This window comes from Artemia sp. Qi Xiang Cuo, chromosome 9 (genome assembly GCF_049724085.1).
Source record: "Artemia sp. Qi Xiang Cuo chromosome 9, ASM4972408v1, whole genome shotgun sequence".
Classification (NCBI taxonomy): Eukaryota; Metazoa; Arthropoda; class Branchiopoda; order Anostraca; family Artemiidae; genus Artemia; species Artemia sp. Qi Xiang Cuo.
In genome coordinates, this window is record NC_142802.1 from 51264382 (window position 1) to 51284964 (window position 20583).

The following is a 20583-nucleotide window of genomic DNA, read 5'->3' on the forward strand; positions in this document are numbered from 1 at the left end:
CTCTTTTTCTTCTTTTTTTCTGAATTAAAAACAAATCTTTTTACTTGTTTCCAAAATAAGCTTCCCTACATAATGTCCTATTATTATAAGACATTAGATCCATTATGTACTGTTATTGGCACTCTTATTCCGATTCCTGATGTCCTTGAAGCCGCTAAATACCTCCTTTATTGCGTACTTAACTTTCGAGGGGAGCGTTTTGATCTGAGATGGCCCTAATATCGTTTCAACCGGACTTTTATTTTGCCGAATATTTTTGGCATTTAATTTTTTTTTTTTTTTTTTTTTTTTTTTTTTTTTTTTTTTTATTCAAGTTTATTGTCGATTAAAACAAATCATTATTTCACTGCTTGCAGAAAAATTAATAGATTCGGTTTTAGATTACTTCTAGCATCGAATTCATTTCAGGTTTTGAGAAAAAAATAGTTGCGATTTCAATGCCTTTCAAAACCTGATGAGAGGCTATCATGTTTCATAATTTTCTTTGCATAGTCGAACAGTAGGACATTGGGATCTTGTAAGGCTTAAGTTCCGAAGTCTATGAAGTATTTAGTGTGAGTGACGGGGGGGGGGGTAATATTATTCCTCGCCAATAAACTTTCCATGAATAAAGTGATAGTTACCATTTTGGAGTAAAATTTTTAAGGAATTTGTATTCCTGAGTAGTATGACGTTTGTTTTGTCATTTCAGCTTCTGAAGAATTTCATTTAATCTGCAACAAAATGTTATTTATTGACATCAACCATTGAGTTAAATTTTCTACTTGGTAAACTATAAACCATTTAACCTTGAGTTAAACTTCAGTATAAAAATTATCTTGAAATGCGTTCTCAATATCTGACCTAAGAGCCCTTGTATTACACTACTAACACATGAACTCTTTGCAGTCTCAGTTGCACCGTAAATATGTAAAGCGGATGCAGTGGTAACTCCAAACACTCTAAATACTTGCTTGTGATGCTCCAAATACTTTCTCTTTGCAATGTCAATTACACCGTCAATATGTAAAGTGGATGCAGTGGTAATTCCAAACACTCTAAATACTTGCTTGTGATGCTCCGAATACTTTCTCTTTGCGGTGTCAATTACACCGTAAATAAGTAAATCGGATGCAGTGGTAACTCCAAACACTCTAAATACTTGCTTGTGATGCTCTAAATACTTTCTCTTTGCAATGTCAATTACACCGTAAATATGTAAAGCGGATGCAGTGGTATCTCCAAACACACTAAATACTTGCTTGTGAGGCTCCATATACTTTCTCTTTGCAGTGTCAATTACCCCGTAAATAAGTAGAGCGGATGCCGTGGCGCCTCCAAACACTCTAAATACTTGCTTGTGATGCTCCAAATACTTTCTTTTTGCAGTGTCAATTCACCGTAAATATGTAAAGCGGATGCAGTGGTAACTCCAAATACTTTAGATACTTGCTTGTGATGCTCCAAATACTTTCTCTTTGCAGTGTCAATTACACCGTAAATATGTAAAGCGGATGCAGTGGTAACTCCAAACACTTTAAATACTTGCTTGTGATGCTCCAAATACTTTCTCTTTGCAGTGTCAATTACACCGCAAATATGTAAAGCGGATGAAGTGGTAACTCCAAACACTCTAAATACTTGCTTATGATGCTCCAAATGCTTTCTTTTTGCAGTGTCAATTGCACCGTAAATAATTCAGAGGATGCCGTGGCACCTCCAAACACTCTAAATACTTGCTCGTGATGCTCCAAATACTTTCTCTTTGCAGTGTCAATTACACCATAAATAAGTAAATCGGATGCAGTGGTAACTCCAAACACTAAATACTTGCTTGTGAGGCTCCAAATGCTTTATTTTTGCAGTGTCAATTACACCCTAAATATGTAAAGCGGATGCCGTGGCACCTCCAAACACTCTAAATACTTGCTTGTGATGCTCCAAATACTTTCTCTTTGCAATGTCAATTACACCGTAAATATGTAAAGCGGATGCAGTGGTAACTCCAAACACTCTAAATACTTGCTTGTGATGCTCAAAATGCTTTCTTTTTGCAGTGTCAATTGTACCTTAAATATTTAAGCGGATGCCGTGGCACCTCCAAACACTCTAAATACTTGCTCTTGATGCTCCAAATACTTTCTCTGTGCAGTGTCAATTACACCGTAAATAAGTAAATCGGATGCAGTGGTAACTCCAAACACACTAAATACTTGCTGTGAGGCTCCAAATACTTTCTCTTTGCAGTGTCAATTACACCGTAAATAAGTAAATCGGATGCAGTGGTAACTCCAAACACTCTAAATACTTGCTTGTGAGGCTCCAAATGCTTCATTTTTGCAGTGTCAATTAAACCCTAAATATGTAAAGCGGATGCCGTGGCACCTCCAAACACTCTAAATACTTGCTTGTGATGCTCCAAATACTTTCTTTTTGCAGTGTCATTACACCTTAAATATGTAAAGCGGATGCCGTGGTAACTCCAAACACTTTAAATACTTGCTTGTGATGCTCCAAATACTTTCTCTTTGCAGTGTCAATTCACCGTAAATATGTAAAGCGGATGCAGTGGTAACTCCAAACACTTTAAATACTTGCTTGTGATGCTCCAAATTCTTTCTCTTTGCAATGTCAATTACACCGTAAATATGTAAAGCGGATGCAATGGTAACTCCAAACACTCTAAATACTTGCTTGTGATGCTCAAAATACTTTCTTTTTGCAGTGTCAATTGCACCGTAAATATTTAAGCGGATGCCGTGGCACCTCCAAACACTCTAAATACTTGCTCTTGATGCTCCAAATACTTTCTCTGTGCAGTGTCAATTACACCGTAAATAAGTAAATCGGATGCAGTGGTAACTCCAAACACACTAAATACTTGCTGTGAGGCTCCAAATACTTTCTCTTTGCAGTGTCAATTATACCGTCAATAGGTAAAGCGGATGCCGTGGTAACTCCAAACACTTTAAATACTTGCTTGTGATGCTCCAAATACATTCTCTTTGCAGTGTCAATTCACCGTAAATATGTAAAGTGGATGCAGTGGTAACTTCAAACACTAAATACTTGCTTTTGACACTCCAAACACTTTCTTTTTGCAGTGTCAATTACACCGTAAATATGTAAAGCGGATGCCGCGGTAACTCCAAACACTTTAAATACTTGCTTGTGGTGCTCCAAATACTTTCTTTTTGCAGTATCAATTACACCGTAAATATGTAAAGCGGATGCCGTGGTAACTCCAAACACTTTAAATACTTGCTTGTGGTGCTCCAAATACTTTCTTTTTGCAGTATCAATTACACCGTAAATATGTAAAGCGGATGCAGTGGTAACTCCAAACACACTAAATACTTGCTTGTGATGCTCTAAATACTTTTTCAAGCTGAAAGAGCATATTAGCCTAAAATAAAATGTTGTATTTTGATACATAAATTGAAGATTTCACGGTCTACGGTTTATTCATTAATAAAAATTATAATTATTGTAAATGTTGATAATAAAAAATAAACGACTCGACTCCCTCTAAAATCTGTATTTGTTATTTATTCCATGTCAAATATTCGAGGTTCGAGCCCTGAATTGTTGTTGGGCTATATTGTAGTACTCTAAAAGCGTTTGAAGTGATTTTAATTATTAGAGCCATTCAGCTAAGATTATGAAATGGCCATCTGCCAGAATATAGGAAATTTTGTGTCTTTTATTGTTTCTTTTTTTTTAATATCTTATCTAGTCAATTTTCGGGCGTTAATATTTGTGCAAATGTGAGGTTTATGGGGCCATGGGGAAAATTTTGGCCTAATATGACATATTTAGCCATTTTCCGATCTGAATCCTCTTGGGCATATCTTCTAATACCCCCTTTAAGATCCTGCTTCTAGAATTCAGAGTCATCGCGGTTGTTTCAACTGATCAAAGTGAAGTGAAAACATTTTTGTTCTTGCTTCTCTACTTTATACGTCATCCTTTACTTCCTAAACTGTTTACTTTTTTCTCGGCAAGTTTTACTTCCGAGATGGCTAATATAATTCTTAAAATTCTACTTTTCAGCCATTTTCAATGCATTCCACTAACCCAGTGTTGGAGAAAATCACTGATTACCTCATAGAAGAAGCTTCAGCTGAAGAAGAAGCACTTCTTGGTACTTCAGCTGATCCCGAAGAAGGTGAAAATACTGAAGACAATCACAGTATTCAAAGAGACGAAGAATTAATGTCGGTAAGCTCTCTTTCTCTTCTTTCTTTTTTTTTGTCTTTTGATTTGTTTTGCTCCACGAAATCTTTTTTATGCTACACCCAAGGCCGTATTCAGGGGGTTGGGGGAGGGCGGTGGGTGGGTTAGGAGGTTTGACCTTTCCCCCCCCCCCCGAAATGTCTGTCCGACTCGTAAAAACGTAACAAAAACGAATATAAAAAAATGTTATGCGTTTTTTTGTAACCCCCCTCCCCCCGCAAAAAAATCCTTTTGTTAAACCCCTCCCGAAAAAAAAAAATCCTAGAAACCCTGGCTACAATGATATTTATTCTTTTTTCTTCCTTTTTGGCCTTTTGATTTCTTTTTGGTCCGCATAATACTATATTTGTAAGCTATAATCTTTAATCTTTTTTCAAAAGCTGCAAAATGGAAATAAAAAATTTGGTTTCGGTAAAAAGGAAGATAAGAGGCTTATATAGTATATTGAAGATGCTCCTACACTCTTGCTATGTACAAATGTTTCAAAATATGAAGAAGAAAAACATAACTTTTAAATCTATTTTTAGAAGGTCGCTTCCTGGTGAAAAGTGTTTTTTTTTTTTATAGAGAGAACAATTTAACCAGATTTAAAAAAATATATATATATATATATATATTCTTATAGCGCAAATCAACTAATTAATTTGCTTTTTTCAACGATTAAATTAGCTGCTTTTTTCCATCTTCTATTACTTTCATTTTTACTTTTATTATTTCCTTTACCTTAATTTTGGTTTTGTATTGTTTTTACTTTTTAGGTTCTGGACCGCCTCTTAATTTATTTACGTTTAGTTCATTCTGTGGATTTTTATAATCATTCTGAATATCCGAATGAAGACGAGATGCCCAATCGGTGTGGGATTCTTCATGCCAGAGGAATACCTCCGTCGTCTAAAGTCACTAGCCAAGAACTCAATGACTATTGTCAGCAGTTTGAAAAGAAAATTAGTCCCTTTTTACAGGCTATTAGCAAGCTTAACGATGAAGAGGGAGCCAAACTCGGTCTTAAGGATGAAAATACGTAAGAAATTTTCTCTCTTTCTGCAGAGATATTATAGAAATATTAAAAGAAATAAATTCATAAGCAATATAATAAGGATTTATAAGAAATATAAAGAAGTAATAAGATTTAAAGTCAGAAATAACGTAATCGAAATAAAAATTAGAAAATAATAAATAAAGAAATATTATAAATTATATGTAAGATAGACTGTAGGATGTAAAATCGAAAACAAAATTGTATTTATTTTGTCGCTCATGCTGATACATGTCCCCTCTGAGGACTGGATGAATTGGAGCATATATTTTTTCATAAGCAATATAATAAGAATTTACAAGAAATATAAAGAAATAATAAGATTAAAGTTAGAATAACGAAAAAGAAATAGAAATTAGAAAACAATAAATAAAGAAATAAATATAAAGAAATATTATAAGTTATGTGTAAGATAGGCTGTAGGATGTAAAATCGAAAACAAAATGGTATTTGTTTTGTAGCTCGTGCTGATACATGTCCCCTCTGAGGACTGGATGAATTGGAGTACATATTTTTTCCTCGGGGACGGGTCAGGATTATTGAAAAGATTACTTTTAGGTTGTGATTTACGGGTAGGGAAGTAAACTAATTTTATTTTTTTCGGGGGGGGGGGGTCTTCCCTGTCTATTTTAGGCTGATGCCTCTTCCTAGAATTGTATGTAGTTAGAAACCAATTTAATAATTAAACTATTCTTCCTTAATACTATCTACTGTAAAGCATAAACTTCTATACTGAAAACTGAGGGACTTATTTTTGTCCTCATTCTTCGCCACAGAAAATCAACAAAAGTTTGTATTGTTGAAATCTATTGAAATCTAATTTTGTTGAAAGCTACAAAAACACGAAAAACTCTTAAATTATTTCTAACTAGGAGCCATGAGGTAAAAATGAAAACAGACACAAGATGAAACAAAAATACAAATAGATATCGAAGATTTCGAGCTACAATAAGGATTTTTCAACAGAAGAGGAAAAAGATTCAAGTTTACAATTCTAGGAAGAGGCATCAGCCTAAAATAGACAGGGAAGCCCCCCCCCCCCGAAAAAAATAAAATTAGTTTACTATTTTAAGCAAAAAAAAATCAAAGCCATAGAATAAAGCAATTGATGAGTTCGGTTGGTGTTTTCCTGTTGTTTTTTCCAATGCGTAATATATATATATATATATATATATATATATATATATATATATATATATATATATATATATATATATATATATATATATTTTTTATTTTTTTTTTGCAAAAAAATTGCTGAAAATTGGAAATATTCGCAATTTAATTCTGTGGTAGTTGCACTGTCTCTATTAAAAGCTGTTAACCTCTATTAAGATTTATTATTGCTAAATTTTTTCATTTGTATTTAAATGAAAAGATATAGTTAAAAAATGGTTTATCAACGTCTTGCAGATAGCATTTTGGGGACTTGAATTCGTTGTTCCTACAACGAATGAAATTCACAAGAAGATAAGCGAGTTGTACTAAAAAAGGGGGTATTTTTGGCATTTTCTTGGTTTGTGCAAAAAAAATATATTATTGGTGAAAAGCTAAAAAAGGGATTTTTCAATGAAAACTTCAAAAAGGGTATATTTCAGTGAAAGTTTGCATTGTCTTCCATTCTTGTGGATGTGTTTGGTTACAATACCTTTAAATGGAAGGGTCCTTACGAATGGATCGAAAAGAAGGCAATGAATATTCTCATTGAAAAATACTTTTCTTTAACTTTTCATTGAAAATGCCTCATTTTCGCAAAACAAAAAGCATTAAGATAGCGAAAAATGCCATTTTAGGTATTTTCATTGATTTTTGTCTTAGCGCTAAAACAGGTATTTCTAAGCTCTAACTTTCTTGATTTTTGTAAATCCATTGCTGTTAGAAAAGATCAAATTGAGCCAAAGTTTCTTAGGGAGAAACAAGCGCGTAGTGTCTTGTATTAATGTATTACCTCTATTGTTGGCGTACTATATAGACTCTTGTTGATATTTAAAATTGGGAAGATGACAATAGTTGGCAATGTTTTTTTAAACTCATTCACTCATATGAGGTCTGTTTCCGCCATCTTAATAAATCGAAAGTGTAATATTAAACAATTTAAGAATAAAGAATGTAACATTCTTTACATGTTACCTAACCTAATGACGGTTTTATCAACAATAGTGTTTCTGGGATGCTTGAGACAATTGTTGAACAAATTTTTACTGAAATTCTCCAACAATTGAAAACGTTTTTTAAGGAAAGTTGTGCATGGAGTATTATCTTGAAATAAAAAAAAAGATGCTCATGGCAGACTTATTTTTTAAGAAGGAGCTGTTGACGAATGACGAATTTTGCGCTTAATAGCTTTTTGCATGTATCTGTACTTGTTTTGAAGTTTGAAATGCTGATTTAGATCTTTGTTTACAAGAACGTCGAATTTTTTACGTTCACACCGTGTGTTAGAATGAAGTTTTCGTTGGTTAGCAAATCTGATTCTTCAAGCTGCTAGAATTGTTGGCAACAGTGGACACAAGGGAAAGCGGAACGGTTAATTGTGCACCAGTTTACTTTGTCAAAACTTGACGCTAATGAAAAGAGAAATTGTCATATTTACGGCTCATTCACAATGAGATTTTACTAACATTGGAGTTTAGCTAGCACTAATTCGAGCTAATTAGATTTTTCATAGAATTTTGGATTGGCTGAAAAATTCTGATTGGCTCAGATTAGCGTTAGCCAATTCTCCGTATTATTAAAATTTCACGGTGAATCTCATCCCATTCACGAAAATTTAGCGGGAGAAGGGAGGGAGGACAAAATCCATTTTTAAATCTCTTTCAGTTTTTTCAATGAAAGTACCAAAAAAGGCATCGTTCAATGAAAATACTCCCAAGAAGTATTTTATGTACCCTAGGTGTAATAAAAATTTGGGGAGGCGGGGAGGGCAGGTAACCACCCTGCTCCTTCTCCAATCGATGCAACTGTTCTTAGTAATAGTCTTAATGGTTATGGTTTTGCAATTGAATAAGTTGATCATATCATAATGAGATATAATGCAACACGAAATTTCATATGCGTTATTTAAATTCAGGTGATGGGAAGAAACCAGCTCTTTTAGTGTGTTGTTTGTAAAACTATGTATTCTCAGGTGTCTATATAAGGAAATGATAGGCATTTTGACGGGGCAGTTAGATTTGAAAGTTTGAAATAATTATTAGTTGCCAAGACCATATCTGGGGGGGGGGGGCAGGTGGTTCAACCCCCCCCCCCCCCTGAAATGTTTTATGAGTCGTAAAAACGTGACAATAATTCATATGAACAAATCCCCCCTGAAATCCTGAATACTGCCCTGCTATTTGGAATCTCTTTTTATCGTAGATTATAACCGAACACGTATTTTCTTTTAGATTATGATTTTTCTGTTTCTTTTTTTTTCTTGGGGCCATAAACTTCCCCATAAAAAGTATGGGTCACGTAAAACCTGGAAATCAGTATTAGCAACGAAAAATCATTATGATTTGTGTCAGTTTTTTTTCTGCTTATAAAGGGGTGTTTACATGAATGTCTGGCCTTGCACGTCCGTCAGTGTCGTCAATTCACGAATATTTAGAGGGTTGTATTTTCCAAAATCTATGGGATGGGGGTCAAAATTGAATTCAAATTTACAAAAAAGTATTTTCAATGAAAAAATCCTAAGAAAAGGTATTTTTGATTTTTTTAGGCCGGAAATCTAAAATGAACATCCCCCCTGAAGTTGACGCTATTGACGTCACTAGGTAAAGGAAATCTAGCCAGACATGTATGTGAACGGTACTTTATGAGATGTATTGACTGATGATGTTCCGAAATCTATTGGGGGGGGGCAAACTCGTCATTTCATTGATGAAAATACAAAATTTCCAATGAAATCACCCCAAAAAGGGTATTTTCTAAATCTATGAGACAGCGACCCCCCAACCCGGCTAGATGCCATTGACGTCTCTGGATAAAGGAAATCTAGCTAGACGTGCATGTGAGCGATACTTTATAAAGCGTATAGAACTGATGATGATTTACCAAAGTGCCGGGGGGCAAATTTGTCCTCTTTTCGATGGAGATATTTAATAAAAAGGCATTTTCAGTGAGTGCCATGAAAAGCTCTGGAGTAAAGAACTAGAGCTGGACGGCTTTAAGCTGTACCGAAATCTTGACGTTCAAAATAGATGAGAACATTTTGAAGATTAACCTGAAAACTAGAAACATAACATGAAAACAGTCGTGCTAAATCAACTATACGAGATGTGGACGCAGCATTAAGCTCTAGCATCGCCAATGATATTTTTGTTAATGCACTTCCTTTTTCAATTGCAGCGAAGTGGAGAAATTTATAACAGCAAACACTCAGGAGCTTGGTAAAGACAAGTGGCTCTGTCCCCTCTCTGGCAAGAAATTCAAAGGTCCTGATTTTGTTCGTAAACATATCTTCAACAAGCACGTGGAAAAAATTGATGAAGTGAAAAAAGAGGTAAGACACTTGAAATTATTTGATCAAAGCTGAGGGAATCGTACACAAAACTCCCGTTACTAGGGTCTGCTACTGAGACTTAACGCTTAAAGACAGTTGAAGATATGACTTGGAAAATAAAAACTTGTTCGTGTATTATCGCCAAAGGTTTGAGTAGAGGTTAATAATTCTCTTAATGTTGCCCTAGGAGTTGATTTTCAAAAGAAACCTCATCCTACGCCATGTAGTGAAACTGAATATCAGCTATAGAAACATAGATATATATAACATTATTTGTATCTTTGAGTTAAATAAAAAAATATATATTTATTAAGACTTAAAAAAGTAAGTAAAATTTCAGTTGTGTGTTGTAAAGTGAAAAGCTTCATTTTGCGCTTATCACTGTTCAGTCGTAATTCACAGTGTCTGCAGGGCTTATCTCAGTTTTAGACAGACATCTTTTCGCAGAATATCTATTGAAATAACTTTTTTTTAAACAATTATGTATATAGATTTCCCATTAGATGTCTTTGCTATCTTTTAAAAAAATGTTTCCAGTGCAGGGCTCTGATGGTCTAAATTCTATGCAAGTTTTCTAACTTAGAAGGGTTTGTTTTCCCCAAATATTTTATGAACCAAATGGCTAATCTTATTTGTGTTGATGATGCTCAAAATTTATATTATTTATTCAGTTTTTTTTTCCATCCAGGCAATTCCTGGTGGCAATTTGTGCGCATGTATGTTCAGTATTCTGTAGGGAAAATTAAACAAATTTAGGTTGAAAAACTGTTACGAATATTTGGAAGATAAGATTATTTTTTGTTGACTGATTAAAACAAACAGCTTAGAGAATAAAAGCAACTATATTTAGATCTTCTTAATTACCTTAATTGGCACTTGGAAGCGATATTAAGGTCCATACAGGATCTGTTTTGCTTCGTGCCATGATAGCAATATAATGTGATGTCACCGTGTTAACCGTGACACGCCGTAAGAGAGATTTACTGGAGAGATGCAATTTAAGCCCATTGGGTAACGGTGACCACGAGGTAGGTATGATCCATAAGAACCATTCTCCGGTGGTTTAGAGTTGATTTCGCCGCACAACAGCAACTTGGGGTAGAGCTCCATTCTTTGTCTAGTCTAGACTTGAAGGACGCAGTTGTGGGTGCAGTCATCGTTTCATCTTGAAGGCTATTCCAGTCATTAATGACACGTTCAGCAAAACAGTTTTACCCTATTCGTGTCTTCACAGTATGTTTAGAAAAATTTTGCGAATGGCTTCTTGTATGGTGCTGACGTGCATATTTTGTGAAGAGAGTAGGGGCGTTTTTTCACTCATCAGTGTGCTAAGATCTTACATCTTCTGTCAGAAAACGCTTAAAAGTGAAATCCTTGAACAAAGATCTTACATCTTTGGTCGTTTTTGCGCAAACGTCTTTGATCATCCTGCTCTGATCAGCGGTCTGAGAACAATGATGAGTAGATCATCAAAGTTCTCTCATCATTGTTCTGTATGGCAGAACAGTGGCGGTCTTCACACTTTTTGCCAACATCAGTGAGCTGTAAGATCTTAGAACAAAGATGACTTAAAAAACAATGATCTTTGCAGAAAGATGTAAGATCTTAGATGTAAGATCTTAGTGCTAAAAAACAGGCCTAGTATTATTTGGCTGGCTATTATATTTGTTGGTTAGTATCATGTCAGCGCGCCAGCGTCTGGAGATGAGTGTTGTGAGTTGTAGGTGCTCTAGCCTCTTATTATATGGCTTATTTTGTAAACCATTCATGCATTTTGTGACACGCTTTTGACACCTTCGACTAAAAATCACTCTTATAGGAGGGGTAGATAAGGCACGTCCCAAAATCTAGAATGGGCCTGACAACAGTCTCAGGAAGACAGACCGAGAGCGACTGGTGATTGTCCGTTTGAGCGTACTAAGACTGGAAATTTCTCTTGATACTGCCGATAGCCACTGTTCATGGAATTTGAGTTACTTATCAAGTATAACACCCAAATCTCCTTCATCATGGTTAGTCTGCAGCTGGATGTAAGATTGTAACCCCTCATCAAGCTTGTCGTTTTTTGGCGGAGGAGGGGACTACCTGTTGAATCAGTGGTTAATATGGGACCCGATTAAATTTGTTATTTGTTGTTATGCTAATGATTTTTAATGTATCACTTGTAAGCTTCATTGTTTTATATTGTCTTCTTTGAAGGTTGTTCTGTTTTTAAGCTACTTAAAATTTGTTTGTAAGTCATTGCTGGTCAAAAAAGAGGCATATCATAAAAAAACTTTTATTCTTGGCGTATGTGGTCTACATAACCATACTGGAACAGTGTAAATTTCTAAGGCAGGTATTTTAATGAGAAAGGGCTTTCAGTCGATTTGTGTAATGTATTTTCTGTTTTATTTTTCTGTGGGTATAAGACTGTAATCCTGAAATAGCAATTCCAAATAGCGACGGATTATTAAGTGATTGCCCCCTTGGATTGGTTGGGTTTAATTTTGTTCAGTTTCGACTTAAATTTTCGTTTTAGACAGCCTATACTCCTCGTACTTAAAATACTGCAACCTGACACTAGCCTAAAAAACTCTATTTGGAAATGTAATAAATCTGGAATAGAAAACTTGCTCTTCTTTATATCAATGGTTTTGTTGTGCTGAATTTATTCTCTAAATTTTTTAACGCTTTTTAAAAAATTTCACTCTTCCTTTTCAGGTGGAATATTTCAATAATTACTTGCGAGATCCTAAGCGCCCGCAACTGCCTGAACATCCTGGTAATAAGCAGGGTGGGGGTCCTAGAGTTCCACCTCCCCAAGAGCGACCAGACTACGGACCGCCATCCTCTTATCAGCCGTATGTATTGACATATTTTGGTGTTTATGAAAATGTTTATTATTTTATTGCTTCTTCTCTCCCACTTTTGCATTTAGAGGTGACTTAGTTATAGTTTGGATTATTATTTTACGTTTATTTTAAGGACGTTATTTGTAGCCCTTTATTTTAAGGACGTGATTTATAGCCCAGATGTATCTTGTTGTTCAATTGTTAAAAAGATTTAAGTATTCGTGTTTCAAAAAAGTTTCCCTTGCATTTGTTTCTTTTTTTTCTTTTTCAGAAGATAGCATATTTTTAGTAAATTGTGTGTGTGTGTGTGTGGGGGGGGTAGCAGGAATATCTACTAACACTAGTTATTGGAATTATCACCCTCTAGAAAAAAATAGGAAATTTATTGCCAAGAAACTTGCTTTATGGCATTCCCCCCCCCGCCCTAAAACACAATACCTAGGTTACATCTGGGCAAGAGTAATCCGCATCTGCATCTGGGGCCATCCTTTTTCTTTCAAATGCTCTTTTTCTGTTTTTTAGTGGAAGGCAATTCGCTCGTATCCGAAATCAAGTCCTTAATGTTTCCGGCGGTAATCCTAGTTTAAAATCAAATCCATATATTTCTTTTAATTGGGAATAAAATTTCAATTTCTCAGGTGTTTTAATTATGTTTTAACTGCCTGGGTCCACATTTGGACTTCCTGGTCTTTTATTCTTTCTGTAAGCCTAGCCAAAAACGGCTCATCCTGATCTGAGGGTCCTAGCCCATCATTCAAAGCCCTATGTGTCAAATCAAAATAATAGCTTAGAATTGACCTGGAGGCTTATTCACAGTTTGACAATCATGTAACCTGACTTAAGCACAAGATATATAAATTCCATTTCTATCTGGTTTTTTCGATAGAAATGAATTATATTTGAGAACCCACTTGAAATTAACAAGTTCTTGTTAATTCTGAATACTGTTGTATCCTGTCATGTCCTACTTTCCTCTTTCTTCCATAATTGTAATCAGGGGAAAAGCTATCAAGATAGGACCTTTTTGCATGTTGATGATATGTCAAAGCCCTTTTTTCATTATAAACATGCTAAATGGGTCCAGCTACTTTTTTCATTATACCTTATGACTAAGCCTTACTGCTAAAATTACCTCCTCAAAGAATTTCTCTGAAAAAAATGGATAGCCTCTCATCTTCGAAGAGCTGGTTACCAGAAACCAAATATGGGTGCTGTTTAAAAGTCTAATATAATTTCAATTACTAAAAAATTAGTCGCGTCAAATGCCCCCCCCCCCGCCCACGATCTTGAAAAGTGCCTTTTTTGAAAAAAAGTATATCTTTTTGGCGTTCTCACTGAAGAAACGACAACTTTGTCCACCCTCCCCTAAATTTTCCTGAATTAACGCCAGTCGATAAAAATTAAATGAAGATTTTAAAGGCTCTACGAAGATGCGACAAGGTCTACCTCCCATTGTGAAGAGAAATTGGTGGTTTTATCTCATGAAAAAAAAGTCCCCATGGGAAATAGGGGAAGGGGTTAAATATAGTCAGAACATTGATTGCTCAACAATCAATTTGGTTATTACTGCTTGTTCAAAAATCAGTTCACGTGTGCTAACTTATCTTTTAGTTACTTTACCAGAGAAATGAATAAATTATAGATATCTCTTAATTAGCAAACTGCTCGTTGCAGACAGACTGCTCATTCATTTATATTTAATCAATCTTGAAAAAAAAGGTTTAATTTCAATAAAAATAACACATCCAGTTTTTCGAAAAATAATTCTTCAATATACAAGAGTATATTTATACTAGAGTTCAAGTCGACTTCATGTTTTTTTTTTTTTTTTTTTTTTTTTTTTTTTTTTTTTTTTTTTTTGAATAATCCCTTTTTTCAGTAAGAAAAATAACCTACTATTTTCACGATTAGTTGAAAACAGAAAAATTTGTATTTCGGAAAAGATCACAATTTGACTTTTAGAAATTTTTTTTTGGAAACACCTTACGAACTACTGAAATCTTTTATATTCTTCGTTTTTATGTCTCAGGAAAGATTCGCCATAGAGAAAAATGACCAAGTCTCACATTGTGTTGTTATACGTAGTGTTGGGCGATATTTTGATTAATCGATATATCGATATCTTTACTTTCGATATTTGATATATCGATATTGATATTTCAGATCGAATTTAGCTAGGATGAAAGTGAAAACATTTGATGCTTTTTTAATGCTCTTTTATAATTCAATAATCGCTTCTTTCGCAAATTGCATCTTGAGCCCTAAAAGAGGCCCCAAAGGTATTTCATTTTTGTAACCACACAAAGAAGTTATAACTTAACCTAACCTAATCTGCAAAATACTTGATTTTCAATTCAAACCGTTTTCCTATCGTTTCAAGTTTTTTCAAATGATGTCTATAAAAATAGCGTTGAATTTTGCGATTCGAAACTTTGCCGTCAACAATTCAGGTTATATTTCAATTCTGGGTTTATATTTGCACATTAGGGGGGTGGCTAGGATGAAAGTGAGAACTTCATTTGATGCTTTTTTTATGTTCTTTCATAATTCATGTAAAATACCTTCGGGGCCCCTTTAAGGGCTCAAGATGCAATTTGCGAAAGAAGCGATTATTGAATTATGAAAGAACATAAAAAAGGCATCAAATGATGTTTTCACTTTCATCCTAGCTAAATTATAGGGCCACCAAGAAATTTACCGAAAATTCACCCTGTCTGATCGGCTAGTTTAGCTTTGATAATATTAAAAATCCGAGCTTTTCATTATAACATCATTTGGTATGAACCTTTCATTCTTAGTTTGTAATAATTCACACGTATCTGACTCGGGAGCCGGAAGTAAATTCTTGCAAAAAAGATGCCAGGGTAAGATAAGAATAAATAAAATCAATTGTAGATGAAAGAATTCAAACCTGAATCTCGAAGATGTACGCTGAAAATTTACAGAATTTTCAGGTGGTGGATTTTCCGCGGGGAATATAGGGGGTTAGCGACCCATAAAAAAATATCTGTTTCGATAATACATTTCGATATCGATATTTGGTCCGATATATCAATATCGCCCAACACTACTTACACGAGTCACAGATTGTCTCTTATCTCAGTCCTTTTTCTTATAGTTCCGCAAAATTATTGGAATGCAAAAAAAAAAAAATGTAGGCTAAATACGATATGCTTGAAATCATCGGAAGTTCAGAGTTTAATGATATTTTCAATAGAATATCTTTCACTGTGAAAAGCCCATCTTTATATCAAATAGATTGAAAACGTTTAGCAACAGTGGACAAGATAATGAAACCACTATTTAATATCTGTATCGTGGCCAAAATATAGTGGATGTCCATGCTATTATTGTACAGTCTCTATTTTAATAATGTTTTCTTTTTGTCATTTTCATTTCCTAGTAAACTATCATTTTCAAGTAAACTTTTTGTTTCGTTTGTCTTTTTTGTGCCGAATATGCAAACAATTCCTTTTAATAACTCTTTTTCTTCAATTTTAGGTATTCTGGTTACAGTAACGGCCGCGCTACCTATTACCCCATCCCAAGAGATCTTGGTAGAGAAGCTCGACCTAGACCCAGCTATCAACAAAGGTAACTCCATTGATTTATCATTTTTCTCGAGGAAATGCTATGCGTCAAACCTCTATAGTTGTTATTGTACTCGTAGTTTGTATTTGCTAGAAACAGTGTCAGCCAAAATTTGTGTTCCATCAAAGGGGAAAGGGCATGACAGGAATATCACAATTGCTTTGGTTATTTCTTGAAGACCCAGTGGGCTTCAAATTCGGTCTTATTTTTTTAAGTGTAAATGATTCAATAAAGATCTAAACAACTAGTTTTGTATATTTCGTGCAACAGCCATATTTAACGCTGCGTGGATTTATGTTGAAATTAAAGAATATGTTTTTGACTTGGGTATTCCCTCTCTACTCTCTTGTATCTTTCATCTCTTAATTCTATGACTATCTACCTTAGTTCTGCCCTAGGAATGACGTATGGACGGATGATAGAGTTATCTATCAACAAATGAAATGACATCATTTTAATCATTTTTATAGAATCCTAAAAAGGGCTTATCTTAGATTTGCCTCTCACTCACTCGGACTATCTGTCTTGGCTTTTTCTACAAATAGCCATGGCTTAATGCATGCCCGCAACTACTTGATTTTAATTCTACTACTTGATTAAATTGAATTAAAATCAAGTAGGTGGCTATTTGTAGAAAAAGCCGAAACAGATAGTCCGTGTGAGTGAGAAGCAAATCTGGAATAAGCTCTTTTTAGGGTTGTATAAAAATGATGTCATTTCATTTGTTGATGGATAAGTCTATCTATCATCCGTCCTTGCGTCACTCCTAGGGATCAACTAAAATTTATTTGATCCGGCTTGATCAGCGTTGTTATGAGCATAAAGTAGCTGATCATCTTCGGTTAGGGAGCTAAACTTGCAAGAATCCGGTTACTGTTTCGTGACTTGGTTGAAAATTGAACATTGAAAAAAAAAATTGAGTTTCGATTGCAAACAATTTAAGCTTTTGTAAGAGAAACTTGTGATTAAACTCAATTTGTTCAGGGTCATAAGTCGGGGTATCTGAAAGTGGCACTAAACTGATTTGACCTTGATTTAATTTTCCTATTGTTAGGTTGTTACATATATCGTTATGTCTAAAACAAAAAGGCATCCCTCCTCTTTAGTAATTCTACAAAAGAGTAAAAATTGAGTTTTTAAATCTTTCTCAAGGACAGTGGCGCATCTCCACCTACCAACCGTGGAGGAAATATACTTGCACATCTACAAATGAAATGAATGGATAAAGATCCATGGGGTATACAGTGCTTTCCCTGAAGAACTTTTTTTTATGAATTAAAGATAAGTAGTTGAGCTATATTAAGGAGATTTGCAGATCGCCTGTCTCTGCTACTTTCGTAAAAAATATAAAAGAAATAGTGTTCGGAAAGTGGTTAACTTATAGGAACCGCTCTAAATCTTGAAAAAAGAAAAATGCGTGATATCTTTTCCTTTTGACGCAACTAAATTACTTATAGCCTAGTTTCATTGAGTATAACTCACTCAAAGTTCAACTTCCAGTTCTCCCACTAATCTTTTAGAAGTCCGTATCTTCGTTGCTATTGCTAAATATTTGCACGTAACCAATGCAGGAGGGCTGCTGTCTTTTATTTGATTTTTACGGATAGTCCTTCCGGAATTTCTCAAGGGGCCTCAAGTTTTTAACTAATATAGTTTGTTTTTTTTATTGTTAGGGAATTGTGTCCTAAGACACTAGCTCTGAGATATTACTTGCTAAAAAGAAGGAAGCTTTCAGCAAAGCGATTATGGTTTTCTGAAAAGCAAAGGAACTCAAGTCGTTTCGTATTGTCGGCTATTGTTCTGTTAATTATCTTAACGTAATATCTGAAGATGCTTACACATCCTTTCCCCTAAATAGATCTAGATGGCCTTATTAAAATTAAAATTCGAGGTTGTGTTTTGCATAACAATAAAAAAATTAATCAAACACCAGCCCAAGAAGGTTTTAAATTGGTTATCACAAAATTAAGTTTAATTAAGTGGTTTGTATGACATGTATAGATACAAATTGTTCCTGGAAAAAAAACTGCCTCTAGGTCTTTATTGGTGTTGGAAAATAGCCAAAATATTTTGTGTGCAAAAATATAGCCTATGTTAAAGACTCCTTTTTTAGTAATGTCTTCTTTGATATTATCAACTATTGTAATAATGAAGTATGTAAGCTTAGAAACAATTATGAAATATTATAATTGTGCTGTTTTGCAGGAGTTCAAATCCATACGAGGGTAGGAAGATAATCGCCTACACAGACGTAGACACTCCGGGTGACACGGATTTGTTTTAATATTATAATTAATAAGGTGTGCATAGCATTTCCTTTCCTTTAACTTGTGATAACAATTAGTATATAAGATAGTAATTAGGTATTATTGACGCAATTAATTGGTCCTATTATTTGCTATTCTTTCCTTTGAACATGATTGCAATAAAAAGAGAAATGAAGGTTTTAATTTTTTTTATACCTTGATTGTTTTGATCTCGAAAATAGTAAAATTGTGTCTGAGGGTGGAAGTTTCAAATATCACACTATTTTTATTATTATTACTTTTGTTATTTTAAAGGCAACAATAATATTCTTTTGATTTTTGGATATGTACTTTAACTGTCTGATATTTCCGTTAAAGCCCATTCACAATGAAAAGTTTACTAATACCGAGAAGTAGATAGTGCCAATTTGAGCCAAACAGTTTTTTCATAGAATTTTTTAAATTGGCTCAAATTAGTGCTAGCTAATTCCCAGCATTAGTAAAATCTTATTGTGAATGTTAATAATAGGGTTGGAATCTTTCGAGCATTATTGGATTATGTATTCACCTTCGTCGATTAAGCATCGTTTCAGATTCGTACTTTAGAAGATATCCCTAATAAGTGGGTTAGAACCTTCTTGTATATATTCGTTAGGTGTGTCTCCTAGATTGGCAAGAATAAGTCAGGAAGGGACAAATTACCTTAAATTGCCTTAAGTGCATTGAACTTTTAATCGGCTGTTTGTTTCTCGAAAAATGATCTTTTGTGCGATTAAGCTGTTCATTTAAAAAAGTAAAGCGGGAAAGTTACTGTTACTGCTCAGGAGAACGTTGATAGATAAGGTTTTTGAATGTTAAGGTATATGTTCCCTCTGAAAAAAGCGATTTTGTGACAGACCTGCTGCAGTATCTTGTATTAAGAGGACAATAGTCTCAGATTTATTTATTCATCGAGCTAGAGTTATGATATTACTTCGACTACTTCTTGGAGAAGGATCTAAGATTGCTTCAAAGTTGGAAAATTGTCCTTTTCACCAACTAATATTCGACGTATTTTTAATCTATAGAACCCCTAAGCTAAATTTGTAAAATGAAATTGGGTAGATGAATAGAGCTGAATCTTAACTATGGAATCATAGGCAAATTGTTTTATATTTATGGCTTTCATTGATATATTAAATCGTAGATCAGAAAATAACGTACGAAAAATTGCACAGAGAACCTTAATTTATAAGTTGTTATACTATTGTACAATTCCTTGCCTAAGACGTATTTGCGTACATACCACATTTTATCCTTTCTGTGCTCGTCAACATCACCTAAAAACGCTCTAATTGAGATATCGGGCCCAGTTTTGGTTAGCAAACTACCCGGAAGGGCCATAGTGAGTTCATAAAAAGGGTGATAGCTCGCTTTAATGCTGCTAGTAAATCATTGCAAAGAAATTATGTTTAAAATTCCCATGAAATTAGTTATTTCTCTGATCCGAGGCAAAAGGCGCAATAATGTTGCAACAAAAAGCACCGAACTCTGCGCTTAAAATATGTTAGGTCCCAAAGAAGCATTGTTTTGTCAGGTGGATGAAACGAGAAACAATTAACTAGCAGTTTAATGGAACCAATTAATGTTAATGGTTTCTATTCATGTTGATTGAATTTAATTCCACCTAAAGTATACATTTGATAATTGGCGTGCTTTTCCAAAGAAAAAGCGCTTTAGCAAAAAGTACTTGGGACGAATTGTCTTGTATGAAGGAAATAATATTTTCTTGTGTAGCTACTAAAACAGCTGTTCCTAATTTAGAATTTTCTATAAGCCATTTTAAAACTTCCGAGTGTTCTTTTGTTTAAACTTTGCCCTCTTTAATGTTAATGGTGTTAGGAACTTGTTCTTATAACTCATTTGATTTTGAGAATAAACCAGTTTATTTAGTGTCAATTAATCGAAAATAAAACTGGCGAGCTCGTGGAACATTGTTTTTGTGTTTTGAAGGGTAAGGGGGATTTAGAGCACTAGGCAAATTTCCTAAGTGTGATAAATGAGCCTTAGGAAGCCAGTGTAACAAGTCCACTTAAAAAAAAAACAAGTTTAGCATCAAAGAGATAGATGCTTTCTTTATTTTAAAAATCAGAGATTTTAGATATAAAAAAAAAACTTCCAGCAGTGAGAATAAATAGT

General features: G+C 34.3%; 1 protein-coding gene across 2 annotated transcripts in view; it reads left to right on the forward strand.

Annotated features, from left to right (window-relative positions):
* The window catches only part of Ars2 (arsenic resistance protein 2), a 73903-nt gene that overhangs the window by 51221 nt on the left and 2099 nt on the right, over window positions 1-20583 (forward strand). Inside the window, exons 12-17 of one of the 2 annotated variants that reach the window (XM_089094666.1) lie at window positions 4033-4200; window positions 4974-5236; window positions 9581-9734; window positions 12438-12577; window positions 16070-16162; window positions 18365-18459. In XM_089094666.1, coding sequence (XP_088950792.1) covers window positions 4033-4200; window positions 4974-5236; window positions 9581-9734; window positions 12438-12577; window positions 16070-16162; window positions 18365-18443 — 897 coding nt within the window. In that variant the 3' untranslated portion in view covers window positions 18444-18459. The remainder of the gene's footprint in view (window positions 1-4032; window positions 4201-4973; window positions 5237-9580; window positions 9735-12437; window positions 12578-16069; window positions 16163-18364; window positions 18460-20583) is intronic. The other variant, XM_089094667.1, reaches the window with a different exon arrangement.